Source organism: Rhineura floridana, chromosome 15 (genome assembly GCF_030035675.1).
Source record: "Rhineura floridana isolate rRhiFlo1 chromosome 15, rRhiFlo1.hap2, whole genome shotgun sequence".
Classification (NCBI taxonomy): Eukaryota; Metazoa; Chordata; class Lepidosauria; order Squamata; family Rhineuridae; genus Rhineura; species Rhineura floridana.
The window spans coordinates 5,617,282-5,630,974 of NC_084494.1; the positions used below are offsets into that span (position 1 = coordinate 5,617,282).

Genomic DNA, 13,693 nt, shown 5'->3' on the forward strand with positions numbered 1-13,693 from the left:
ACTGAAGCCATATTCAATTTACTTTAGCAGGGGGCGAAAAAAAGTACACAGAGCATCAAAGTGTACCTACCGAGAAATATTAATATGCAATTCGGCCTCCCCATTAAATTAGGCACCATGGCAAGCTAGCCAAGTAAAAGGGCAAAGCTATTCCTTTCACTGGAAAGTCTAGATCATTGCAAACCAGAAAGGGACAGATTAACTGTACTTAATTTTTTTTAGCTTAGTATTGATTTTAATGATCTCTTGACTGTTTTTAAACACCGGTTTTAAGTGTATTTTGTAAGTGTAATATTTTTTCTTTTTTAAACCACTTAAGAGGTTTTATTACCATCAAGCAGAATATTCATTTTGTTAAATAAATTGGTGGGGCCTGCCAATGAATAAAGAGGCTAGCAGCTCCTTCAACCAGATGCAAGGGTGCTTCTTTCCCATTAAGCAGCTCTTGCTCCCAAGACCAAACTGAGTCTTGGATATTGGGGTTCAAACCCTTCAAAAAAAAGGAAAGGCACACCAAATTCCCATTGGTGTATTAGATCCAGCGGATCCAGGTCTATGCACACTCGCCACCACACCATTCCCGTTTTGCAAGCCCCTTCAGGAGTGGGTGAGAGATTCAGCCCTGTTATATGAATTCACGGACAGGCTCTGTGAAGTAAGAAGGAATGTATCCCCCTCTCCCTCACTGAGGGATCCCAATAAGGGATTTGGGAGCTTAGCACTCAATTCCAATTCTGCATCAGTAACAATTTACAGCAGTGCTGAATAGATTGTTAGCGTTCCTCAGATAATAAGGACCCAAGTATAATCCATAAAGGGGGTCACAATTTATTCCTTTCAAATGTTACAGTAAGACCCATACAAGTTTTTTTTTATTTAGGAGTTAGAAAATTGCAGATCAGAAGTTGGGCCATTAAAAAATTATTTACAAATACAAGGAAACAAAAACTGAAGTCACAGCATCCAGCCCACGCTCTCCCTCACCCCCTGCCCCACCCTCACCCGAGTGTCCCCCACCCCCTAAATAAACCCCAAAGAAGTTCTCCCTCTGAAAGTCAAAATAAACAGTGGACTTACAAGCTTTATGGTTTAAAGCCAAGAGCAAGACATTATAAAAAACTAACCAGATTAGCTTTTAAACTGTTGGTTTCTATAAAAAGCACAAAATACTTTTAAATGAAGTCAGAACCAGGAATGTAAACCAAGAAGAGATCAAAGAGAACATCCCTTTTGAAGAATGGTCAGTTGCTGGTTTATTGGACTCCTTAAAAAAAAAAAAAAGCTGCTTTGAGGATTAGTAGAAACAGAAGATCAGAGAGAGCCCAGAACTTGGGTGTTAACATCTGGAGTCTCATTAAACTGAGTGAAGTTCCAGTTGTGTCCAGGAACAGTTTTACTCCTCCATACAGTTTTTAAGAGGACTTGAAAACACCTACTCCTGAGTGGTAGCAGTGGCTGAGCTGGGTACCAAGTATCCAAACTGGTGGTTCTCTTGAGGGTTTTTTGCCCCTGACAGGGTTGGATGAAGAGTGGGGCTGAAGTGAAAGCCTGTCAGTTCTAAGCCGAGAGCCTTGTGGTTGTGACATCGTGTGTGTGTGTGTGTGTGTGTGTGTGTGTGTGTACAAGGCAGCAGTTCCATGGGGTTACTGGGGATGAGAAGGGATGGCACAAATCAGTCTTTTTAAGTTAGGTGGACATCATTAGTTGGCTCTACTCTTCCTTCTGCTCGGCAGGCGCAGAACTGGGCTCAGCCTCTGCTGGTTTTGAGGCCTCCCCTGGCTTCGTGTCATCCTGGCCCTCAGTGGCCGGCAGTGGCTGCTGCTTTTCCTCCTTTGCTTGTCCTTCACTTGCCTCTCCTTCCTTGGCTTCCACTTCCTGCTGACACTCAGGAGCAGCAGCTTCAACTGGGGCAACAGGGGACGCCTCCTCTTTGGAGGCGCTCTCCTGCTCCATCTCCCCCGCGGCACAAGCAGGGTTCTCCTCCCCCTTGACCTCGACTTTCCCTTGCTCCTCGCTAGGGGAGGAGGCGGCTGAAGCGTCGCCCGCCTCTTTCTTGGTCTTCCGGAAGGAGATGCCGCTCAGCTTGAAGGACTTCTTAAAAGAGAACTTCTTCTTCTTCTTGGGGGCCTCTTTGGAAGCCGCAGTGCCAGCACTTCCATCAGGTTTGGCTTCTCCACCTTCGGCAACTGGGGCTGGCTCGATTGCGTCACCGCTGCCTGCCTCTTCCTTGACTTCCTCCTTGACCGGCTCAGCAGATCCGTTGCCGTTGAGCGGGGTAGCTTCTCCATCAGCTTTGGGAGACACGTCCCCATTGATCTTCACGTGGCCGTTCTCCTAATGAGAGCAGACAAAATCCAGTTACAGGTCTCAAACCAGGTCTTAAAAGGCAATTTGTAACAGGAAGCTAAACTACTCATGCATCCAGGAATATTGGAAAAGCCACCATCCCAATACCAGATAAGGCAACCCCACGATTACACCCTCTCCTCCTATTTTTGGTTTTTTCAGCGCATGTCCGATTTCCCTTGGCGTAAGAGAAGCAGGATCCGAGCCACACCCAGGCAGCAGGTAATGCAAGTATGTTTACGCCCCATCAGATTGTAGGATTGAGGCCTTGCACACTTATTTGGCAGCAAATTCCTGCTGGGTGACCCTGAATACCAGTTGCTGGGGAACAACAGTGGTAGAAGGCTATGGTGCTCATGCCCTGATTGTAGGGTCTGGTCCCAATGGGATACAGAACACTGGGTGAGATGGGCCCCTTGTGCAATACAGCAGGGCTCCCCTATTCCTAGGGGCCAAGTAAAACTCGGATCAGGCTGCCAAAACTGTCTCCGTCTGTGCCCAAAGCCACCTGCAGATTCCATTTAGGAACTCCCTTCTACCATCTGAATCCTGCTCCTCTGCCCCGTCAATTTCCCCATAAGCAGATATGTGCGGTGCAGAGCACAGTTCAAAGTACTCCCTCCCAACGCCGCCGCTTGGATTCTTAAGGTGGGGCCAGCCATTCGTAGGGTAGGGCAAGGAAAAAACGGGGGTGGGGGGAATGGGCTCTAGTCTATGCACCCGCCAGGTGGCGCCAGCACTCCACAGCTCATCCGGTGCGCATTTGCGCGGTGGGGGGATTAAGAGCGAGGGGGGCCCACAGGACGATCACCTCGAGGCAGGCAGAGCTCTGAGCTGAGTGCCAAATCCAAGGGCGGGAGGGATTAAAAACCGAGATTGCCCACCCCACTCCCCGGGAGGGCGTTGTTCAGAACAGCCAGTTGCAATTTTGGTTTTGCTTTCATTGCACGGTAATAGAAATGAAGAAAGTAAGACCTTTGGCTTTCTTCTTCTGACCCTGTCCAGGGTCGGCATTGGGGGGAGGACTTAACAGAGCCCACTTTGTGGGTTGCAAGGGCGCCGGCCGCGGGTGCCTAGCGCAATTCCGTTTGCAGCCCGGTCCCACTGAAATTCGAGGGGGCGGCGCCGCCTTCTTCTTCCCGAGGCCAGCATTGCATGAAGGTCGCGACCACCTCGGTTTGCACGCCTGGCCTTTGTTTTGCAAAATGAGGCAGCAGCCTGTCTGCGATTTGCAAAAAGCGAAGGGGGCTGGGGCGTCAGCTCCCCTTTCTAAATTCCCCGTCTCCCTCCCCCCGCCCCGCTGGCACGTGCTAAGCACCGTTCGTTAAGGGAACGATCTTCTCTCTTCTCCTCCCCGAAAAACCCCATCTATGCGTCTGTGAGCTCGCCTGGAGGGCCGCCGCCCCCTCCCCTTTTCCGCTCCCCCCTCCCTGCGGGTCGCGCCAGCCCGATCCTTCCTTTGTTTCCTCTGCAAACAGCCCAGCCGCAGCCGGGGGAGGGAGCGCGCGAGCGTGGGGAGGGTCTCCGCTCCTTTCGCCGCGGACAAAGGCGGACCACGCCGCTGCCTCTGCCGGATTGGCGAGGCGAAGACAGCGCCCCCACGGGGGCGCGTCCCCACAAGCGCAAGAACCTCGTTGGGCGTAATAAGAGAGCGGGGCGCTCTTCAGGCGCTGCTCTACCGGGTCAAACGGCGCAGACTAAAGCGCATCGCGGCAAATGCACAGATGTACCCGAAAGGCGTGCTCCCCCTCCCCGCCCGACTGCCGCTCCCTCCAAGCCCAGACACCGGAGCGAAGCGGCGGCGATCGCGTGCGCCTCTCCCGTCCTCGCCGCCCCGGTTCCCCGAAAGAGACAAGACAATGGCATCTCGGGGGGGGGGGAGAAGGGCTCTCGAGGGAGACTCCTGCCTGTCCCCGTCGGAAGAGGGTCCCGGAGCGGCCGGGGAAGAAGCGGGAGCCGCAGTAGCGGCAAGAGACCCACCTGGCCGTTGGACTTGGAGGGCGAGGCGTCCGCCGCGACGGCATCCTGGGCCATCACCTCCCCCTTGGCGGCTTTGGAGCTGTGGCTCCCCATGGCGGCGGCCGGAGCGAGGCTGCCAAGTCACACGCGAGTGCGAGGCGGCCACCTCCGAAGCAGCAATCCCAAGGCTGCGGGCAGAAACCCCGGGCGCGCCTCAGTCCGGGGTTCCCGCGCTGCTCGCCAAGGCCCCCCACGAGGAAAGGGCGCCCCCGGGAGGAGGAGGAGGAGCTGGCGCTGGGATCGGCGGCGGCGCCCCCTTCGCTGAGCGCGACCGACCAGCTTGCTGCGCGCCTTGCACTGCCGGGGCTGCGCCAAAGCGCCGGCTAATAAGGGCGCCGAGGCGGGGGAAGGCGGGGCCGGGCCTTTCAACCCCCGCCCAATGGGAGGCAGAGCCAGGCCCGGGTGGGGTCTCGCCCGCTGGGGAAGAGGAGGCGAGGAGCAGGGAGTGGCCGCCGGCCCGTGGAAGACCCTCGGATGGAGGGTGCTCTTCGAGAAGGGGATCGCCAGGTGGGCTGGAAGATGGCACGGCGAGAGAGCTAGCCGGGGGAGGGGGGCTGTTTTATGGTGGCCTTGAGCGGGGGAGGGAGGATGTATTTGCAACTCTGGGAGTTGTGGTCAACGCCGGAGCGCGTGCAGAGTGCGCCTCATAGCCCGCTATCAAAAGATGCTTCAGCTGCGGCAGTGGAGGAAAAAGAAGCAGCCTGACTCCCCTCATCCTTTTTGAGCTCTTGGCAGCTTTTAGCCAGGGGTATAATGGTCTGGGGTCTTAAACTTTTACTTTTTTGAGAGCAGGGTCCCTATGTCTCCAGCATCCTGTGAGCCTGAAAGGGGAGTATGTTAGCCACCAAGAAGGCTTTTAAAGTGTTTCCTTGCCCTTTCCTGCTGATTGGAGTGAATCAGAGTGAAAGAAGGTGAGTCAACCACTGAGAAGACGCTTCTCAATAGCTAACACTCTCCCCTTTTGTGCTTATTGGCCTCTAGAGGCATTTGTTGTGGGAGAAGGCATTAACAAGGATCTCAAGTCAGCAGCTGAAAAAAAGGATGGGAGAGGGTGTGGCTGTGACTATCACGAAGAGACCCTGCACTTCCGAATTTGGCACTACACAACTGCTTTTGGCGCAAGGAGCTGTTCTGCAGTCTGCCCTAGCCAGGTGCTCTCCAAATGTTTGGGGCTGATGGGAGTTGTGGCCCAAAACATCCGGAGCTGCCAAGCCACATCACATCCTTCTGGGTCTCTTGAGATGGGCAGGCATGGTTCCTCCGTCGGTGGGCTATTCATGCTGGGCTGCCGCTGCTGCTGCTCTGCCCCTTGAGTGTGGGGCACTCTGTAGGAAGAGCTTGGTGGCTGGATCCGGCTAAAGGGGGCCCACCTAGTCCAGCATCCTGTTCTCACAGTGGCCAACCAGATCCCCCAATGGGAAGCCCACCAGCAGGGCCTGAATGCAGCAGCATTCCCCCCCCCGCATTTTTCAGCAACTGGTATTTGGAAGCAGACTGCCTCTGACAGGGGAGGGAGAAAGTAGCCATCTAATCCCTTTTTTAAAGCCACTGGCATTGTCAGCCATCCTTGCATCTTGTGGGCGTCACAGGCCAAAATGGGCGTTCCTCTGCTGTTATTGTCCCCGCTGCATTTTAACATCTGGCTGCAGCCTCTGAGAAAGCCTGGCCAGCCATTTGGTGGGTGGTGGCGTCCATGCCCTGGTGATACCCACCGCCATTTCCATGAGATCCAGAAGCTGTGATTCAAAATGAAGATCTGTTTGCGGTTATGGGCTCAAGGAAGGCGAGCACAGAGTTACCAACTCCAGCTCAGTGGGACAAGTGTCCCTGGTTCTGCTGGGTGGCAACAAGGAAGGAGGCCTTCTTGGTGATGGCATTCTGTTTGCGAAATACTCTTGCCAGCAAGGCTTACCTGGCACCAACCTCAGTTCTTATTGTTTCATTACATTTGCATCCTGCCTTTCTCTTAAGGAGCTCAGGGTGGAATGGACTGCCTTCAAGTCGATCCTGACTTATGGCCACCCTATGAAGAGGGTTTTCATGGTAAGCGGTATTCAGAAGGGGTTTCCCATTGCCTCCCTCTGAGACTAGTCCTCCTCAGCTGGCTAGGGCCTGCTCAGCTTGCCACAGCTGCACAAGCCAGCCCCTTCCTTGTCCGCAACTGCCAGTTGGGGGGCAACTGGGCTCCTTGGGACTCTGCAGCTTGCCCACGGCTGCACAGGTGGCAGGGCACGTAACCCCTGAGCCACTCACTGTGGGGGTGATCTTTAGCTGGTCCTTTCCACCCAGGAGACACAAGCGGGGATTTGAACTCACAGACTCTGGGCTCCCAGCCAGGCTCTGCTCCCCACTGTGCTACACCAGCTGTGGAACTCAGGGTAATGTATGTTGTTTCCTCTCTTCATTTTATTCTGACAACCACCTTTGAGGTAGGCTGGGCTGAGAGACAGTGACTGACCCAAGATCAGTCAGTGCATGTCATGCCTGAGCAGGGGCTTGATCCTGAGCCTCCCCAGTCCTGATCAAGACCTTTTGATTGTTTTAATACTGTTGTTTTATTCTCCTTTTGTGTTCGTTACTGTGTTAATTGTTGTTCTAGACTTTATTGTCTATTGTTTGGTCAGCTGAACAGGAAATGTTTTTCCTCTGCAAGGTGGCATCTCATTTTATACACATAGATGGTTACTCCAGAGAAGACCGGGGAATCGAAGGCAGAATTGCCAGTGTTGCTTTCCCTGGTCAGGGTTCATCTCTGCGTTGTCAGCATTTTGGTAGCCTCTTGTCACCGTCAGTTGTCACATGCTGTATGTTGGGGTTGCCTTTGAAGACCGCTTGGAAGCTTCGGCTGGTGCAGAACTCCGTGGCTCACCTCCAGATGAGGGCAGATCGCAGGGGAGCAGATCGTTGCCATTCTTGCCCAGCCTCTTGCCTTCCTCTTAGCTCTGGGCTTGGCTCCAAGGGCCAGTGCTGACCCATAATGCCTCACACTGCCTGGCGCTATGTGCCTTACCTAGCAGCCCCCCACTCCCTCCCATTGACAGAGGAAATGGTGCTCCATAAGTACTCCAGCTGTACCGCCTCCAAATTTATTTATCATTACGTTTATATCCCACCTTCCCTGCAAGGAGCTCAAGCTGACATACCTGCTTATCCCCCCTCACCGTTCTAGCCTCACAACAGCCCTATGAGGTAGGTTAGGCTGAGGGATAGTGATTGGCCCAAGGTCACCTAGTGATCTTTATGGCTGAGTGGGATTTGAACTCGGGTCTCCCAGGTCTTAGCCTGACACTCCAACCACTAAACCACGCTGTGCCCACTCCCAGTTGGAAGGTGCCGCCACTGAGGTGGACATTAAGCCAGGGCCGGCCCTACCATTAGACAAAGGGAGGCAATTGCCTCAGGTGGCTGTGGGGCAGATGGGGAGGCAGGAGGGGGTAGCCAGTCCCTTCTGTGGGAGGACAGAGTTGTGCTGCTCCACAGCCTGGCCTGGCCACCCCAAACTAACCTGCTGTCTCTGATCTAGCAGAGGGCGCCATCCCATCACCACGGTTGAAGTAAGCTTCAGCCAGTCGGCTTCTGTACAGAGAATGGGCAGGAGGCGCCATCTTGTCGCCCAGCACGGCTTGCTCCGGCCTTGCCCTTGGCTCCCTACCTCACAAATGTGTCTCCAGTCGCTTCTTGATGCCGACTTTTTCCTGCTGGGTTTTTCCCCATTCTCCCCTGACTGTCTTTCATTTTGGCGGTGTGGCTTTGTAAATTAGTTCCATTACTGTCTTCGGAGTTGAGACGTTATGATTATTTCTAGTTTTATTGGCTTATTAAGATTGCACATTGCTTCAAAGCCCTTGGAAGCAGAGCATGTGAGAACATGAATTTTAAAATATTTTAAATAAAATTAAAAATATAAATTTTAAATATAAGTGGTATATAAGTGGTCTAAATAAAATAAAACAAAACTGAGCAGAGAACTTCAAGCAAGTCCATTCAGCTTTCAGGGCACAACTTAGAGAATTAATTGGCACAAGATATGAAGACGCCCAAAGCTCAGATGGCCTTAGAAAGGATGAGGCAAACTCCTGCAGGGATATGTGTCTCTATACCAGTTTGGTGAGAATCAGTGTGGCATAGTGGTTAGAGTGTTAGGCTAGGACCTGGGAGACCTGAATTCAAATCCTCACTCGACCGTGACCTTGGGCCAGTCACTGTCTCTTAATCCTAACGTATCATCGTGGTGAGGATAAAATGAAGGTGGGTGGGAGAAGGGTGTACACCACCTTGAACTCCTTGGAGGAAAGGTGGGATATAAATGGAATTGTAAATAATAAAATGAAACAAACCAGCTTCACCAACATGGCCATGCTGGCGAGGGCAAATGGAAGTTGTCATCCGAAGCTTCTGGAGGGCACCAGACTGGGGAAGACAGTGTACCTCTGAATTCCAGAGTCTGGGAGGACCAGGAACGCCATGCCTTTCTGCGGGCTTCCTCTGGCTGGATGCTGTCCACCGGAGAGTAGTAGGTTGGTCCAGGGGCCTTTGGCGGGATCCACTTCTTGCCCCCTTTTGTTAACTTTCTTACCATCTAATAATACACTGTCTATTTGGACTGTTTTAGGAGAATTTACACTTCTCTGCCCGAGAATCCAGGGCCACACTGGCTGGTGCTGATGGAAGTTTTAGTCCAGCAATGTCTGGAGGGCTGCAGGTTGCCTCAGTCTGACATAGTGCGTGACAACCACAGAATCCCATTCTATTTTCTGCCTTGGAATGTGAGAAAAGCATAAGAGTAGCCCATCACCAACGTGTTAGGCTTGGCACGTATCTGCGCTTGGAGAAGACAGAGAATGTGCTCTAATGCCTAGTTCAGTTGATTAATTCACCGATGGAAACAGATTGAAGCTTGCAGCCCAACGACTGCTGGATACATTGCAACATCCTGCCTTTTTCCTTTTGTGAGTGAGGATGATGAAGGGTGCAGACAGGCTAAGGAGGGTGGGCTGCCCTGTGGGCTGTTTTGCCGTTCTCTCTTCTTCTTCTGCAGCTCAGAAGGAAGGCCTGGCCTTGATCCCCAGCGCAGTGGGCATCTTCTTTGCAGGATCAAAGCCGGCCTGTGAAACAGCAAGGAGAGCTGCCGTGTTTGATTCAGCCGCAAGGTCATGTTTTGTCTTCCTTGCTGAAGTAAAACGATCTGTGTTAATTTAATTACTCTTCCCATCACTCTTATTGACTCTCAGTTGGGGCCTTTCCATCTTTGAGGGGCCCTACTTAAGAGGGCTGCCACCTCCCCCTCTAGCCCCCTTGCTGTGCATTTAGGGAATGACCATACTTACATTGCACGCAGAAGGTTCAGTCTCCAGCTGGGGATGCCCCTGCGTGGAACCCTGAGATCTGCTAGTCAGAGTAGGCAGTACTGAGTGAGATGGAGCAATGGTCTGACTCCGTGCAAGACAACTTCCTCCGTTCATCAGTAGGTCCAGGGGAATGGGCGCCAGGCGGGGGTGGTGGTGTCAGAGTGGCCCACTCTTGCAGCTCTTCCTGCAGTTGCTCACACCAGGGCAAAGACTGCAGCATTCACCTTCTGGAACCTGGCACTGGGCAGCAATAATTCTGGAGTTCCCTTCTTCCTGACATCCTGCATTTGATGCATGTCATGGTTCTTGCTTGCAAACTTAGGGAAGTCCATCGTTGCTTGAGCAGGCTCTTGCTGTCTGTGCTGCCTCTTAATGGGCAGGGGGCTTTCTGGGATCGAGTGAGTAGGAGAAGCTTCTCAAACATCTGCTAATAGGAAGTGCTTCTTCCAGTACCTTGTGGGGTTTTTTTGCTATGTCGTTGCCCTTTGTGGCTGAGGAGGAGCTATGTATGGGTGAGTGGGAAAGGGGGGTGCATTGAAAGAAGGGAAATAATTGTGTGCGTGCCTCCCCCGGCACTTGTGTGCTTTTCTGTGCACACTGCTGTTGCTGTGGTCCAGTGTCTCTCTCACACACAGAGGCTTTCTATGTCACTTCACAGCAGCTATTGGACAGAACTAGCAGGATGGTTGGAAGATAAGATGCATCCAAAATCAGGAGCCAGTGTAGTGCAGGGGATTTAGCGTATTCGTGTAGGGCTGGGAAGATGCTTGTCTCACTGACATCTCCCGTCAGCCGTGTGAGGCTCACTGGGTGACCTTGGACCAGTCATTTTCTCTCAGCCTGGCCTAACCTTCCACAGCCTGGTACCCTCAAGCTGTTAGAGTACAACTTCCATCAGTCCCAGCCAGCAGGGCTGGTCCCTCTCCTGCCCCCCTGCAACCCATCCCTTCTCATCCCCATCAAGATCCCTCTAAATCAGGGGTTCTTAACCTGTGGTCCTCTAGGTTCATGGCTTCAGGAGATCCACACACACCAATTTCCAATGCAATACATTGCCTTTGTTCATTCATAGGGGTCCATAGCTTTCATCAGATTCTCAGAAGGGTCCGTGGCTCAAAAAAGGTTAAGAATCGCTGCTCTAACTCTTGCAAGTGCCTTGAAGGAGGCACCTGTCCTCTTGCACTCTGCTGAATAGCATGCGTGGTGATGCCATTCATTGTCCCACCTCAGGACTCTACCACTTATTTTCCACTGCACGTGTGGAACAGGCCTCTCTGTTGAGATCCCAGGTGGGAAAACGAGGGCCACATTCACACCGTACGCTTATTCCGCTATTATTCCACTTGAAACAGTCATGGCTCCTGCCCCCCAAAGTATCATGGGAAGGGTAGTTTGTGAAGGGTGCTGAGAGTTGTTAGGAGAGCCCTATTCCCCTCACAGAGCTACACTTCCCAGGATTCTTTGGGGGAAGCCATGGCTTTTTAAAGTGGAATAATAGTGAAATAAATGTATGGTGTGAATGTGGCCCTGGTTCTTCGGGTCAATGCCTTGACCAGCTTTCTGCAACCTGGTGCCCTCCAGATATCGGTGAACTACAGTTCTCATCATCCCTAACCATTGGCCAGTCTGGCTGGGGTTGATGGGAGTTACAGTCCGACGGCATCTGGAGGTACCAAGGTGAGGAAACTGTCTCTCATCCATAAAGTTCACCTGGTGATTCTGAGTAGCTGTGCGTTCTCTCTCATATTAATCTTCCTCGCAGGGTGGTTGTGATGCTAAAATAGGAGAAGGGTGAACTATATATGCCACTTTGAATTCCTTGGAAGATAGGTGGGATATAAATGCAAGAAATAAACTTTTTTAAAATTATTATTATTATTATCTTTATTTATACCTCACCATTTTTCCAAAACTGGAACTCATGGCGGCTTCCAGATAAAAAATACATATAATTAAAAACATACAAAGTCTACATTAAAATAAGATTAAACTATTTCCAATATTAAAACCATACACACATATAGCTAAAAAAGTTCAAACTAGTTTAAAAATGATATAATAGACATGAGCAATGCAGCACCCTTCACGCCCTATCCTTAGCCTTCAATTCCAAAGGCTTGTTGGAATAAGAAGGTCTTAAAAATTGCTGGCTAGTTAAAAACGGGTTGTAACCAACTGATCTAGCTGTCGTTTACAAGCCATGTGATTCTACATACAAGCAAAGCACGTGGGAGATGAATGTGTTCACCCTGAAATGTAGAATAAGTTTAAAAGTTACCGTTTGTGACAGACCCCTTAGGTATCTTTTTTAGAGAGCTGTGGGCCAGTGTGTGTCATGGGGTGGGGAGGTCAAGGGATGAGGCTTGTAGATTTCATTAAGGGTCCTGCTAACTCCCCCCCCCCATTTGAGCACTGGCCCAAGTTTCAGATGCTTTCCATATGTCCCCTTAACTTACATGCGGCTGTGCTTTGCCCCATCTTCCAGCGCTGGCCAGAAAGTTCCTGGCCTGGGGAGATGATGGATGAGCCAGATACTGCCAGTGCGATCTGGTTTTTCCTTGTGCCACACCTCCCGCAAAGGCCTGGCGTGGCCCAATGCAGTTTTATTACGTGCGGAGATAGTTCAAGGCACAGGATCCAGAGAGCTGCCTTCGTCCAAAGAGCTCAGAGAAACTGAAATGGATGGCTGATAAAATCAAAAGCCAGGGACCTTATTCTGCTGCCGACCTTGGTTAGCTGACTGAGTTGGCTATTAAAAATGTTTTTTAAAGCCTTCCCCTTCCATCACAATTGATTTATCCATTGAGCTCGCACCGTTTCCAAGTGTCTTAGCTCTTAACTGAGTTAGGGGAGCGGAATTGGTGCTGCGCAAATGCTGATGCTTGGGATAAAGGGGGAAAAGAAAGCGAGGGAGCCTTCCATTTAGATTTAAAAATAGCAACAGAATTAGCTAATTAGATCTCTCCAGGGAGTGGATTCCAACAGGGAGAAAGCCAAGCTGAAACTGCAGGAGTCTTCTGAAGCCACAAATGGGGAGGAGGAGAGAGTGCTGCCAACTGGGGGAGGGGGGCGCCAGCTCCTCCCAAACCATCCTTCCATTGTTTATACCTCCCTTTACTCCCTCTCCCCTGTCCCCCCCAATATTGTCAGCTTTTGATTGTAAGTTCCTTGGAGCAGGGATATCTATTTTCCGATGGTGCAAAACACCACATATAGATATTGGGTGATGTTCAATGTTAGTCATACTTAGAGTAGATCTATGGAAATGAATGGACTTAAGCTGATTGACTTTAATGGGTCTCCTCTGAGAACAATGGTTAAAATGCTTAGCATTTATATAGGACTTTAGAATGTGCCACACACTCCATGTATACTCTCAGTCATCCTCACAACCAGTGGTGTAGTGGCAAATTCAAAAGTGCAGGGTCCCTTCATGATAGTCACAGCTACACCCCCTCATGGCCACATTCCTCCTAAGATTATCCAACCTAATATTATAGAACAACATGTCCGGGTTTGAATACTGCTTTCTGCTTCTTTATCTTTGTTAATGCCTTCTCTCACAACAACCATCGGCATGAAAGGGGAGTTTGTTAACTACTGAGAAGAGTCTTCTCAATGGCTGACTCACCTCCTTTCACTCCAATTGGCCCCAATCAGCAGGAAAGGACAAGGAAGCAGGCTAGAAAGCTATTCTCAGTGGCATTCTCCTTTCATGCTGATTGGCTCATAGGATGCTGGAGACATAGGGACCCTGTTGGGACCCTGCTCCCAAGAAAGTAACGGGTCTAAGACACACACACCCCGAGTCCCTGGATGACTACACCCCTGCTCGCAACAACCCTATAAGGTCGTTCAGTACTGCTATCCCTGTATTGCATATATGGGGGCCAAGCAAGAGTGGCTTACCTAAGACCACCTAATCAGGTCATGGCGGAGATGCGATTTAAACCTCAGGCACCCAGGTTCACAGGTCAGTC

At 51.2% G+C, this 13,693-nt stretch overlaps 1 protein-coding gene across 1 annotated transcript; it reads right to left on the reverse strand.

Annotated features, from left to right (window-relative positions):
• Window positions 1–807: 807 nt before the first annotated feature.
• Window positions 808–4,674, reverse strand: MARCKSL1 (MARCKS like 1). Its single transcript, XM_061597358.1, has 2 exons — window positions 4,327–4,674; window positions 808–2,334 (listed from the first exon to the last, which is right to left on the reverse strand). Exons 1-2 carry the CDS (start codon window positions 4,417–4,419, stop codon window positions 1,711–1,713), a joined length of 717 nt encoding a protein of 238 aa, XP_061453342.1. The 5' UTR covers window positions 4,420–4,674; the 3' UTR covers window positions 808–1,710.
• Between the last annotated feature and the right edge of the window lie 9,019 nt (window positions 4,675–13,693).

Excerpts from the sequence above, each read along its gene's own strand:
- MARCKSL1 (XM_061597358.1), bottom strand. The coding sequence starts at position 4,419 with ATGGGGAGCCACAGCTCCAAAGCCGCCAAGGGGGAGGTGATGGCCCAG. Across the intron at positions 2,335-4,326 it reads CCTCCAAGTCCAACGGCCAG|GAGAACGGCCACGTGAAGAT; the intron begins GTGGGTCTCTTG and ends TGCTCTCATTAG.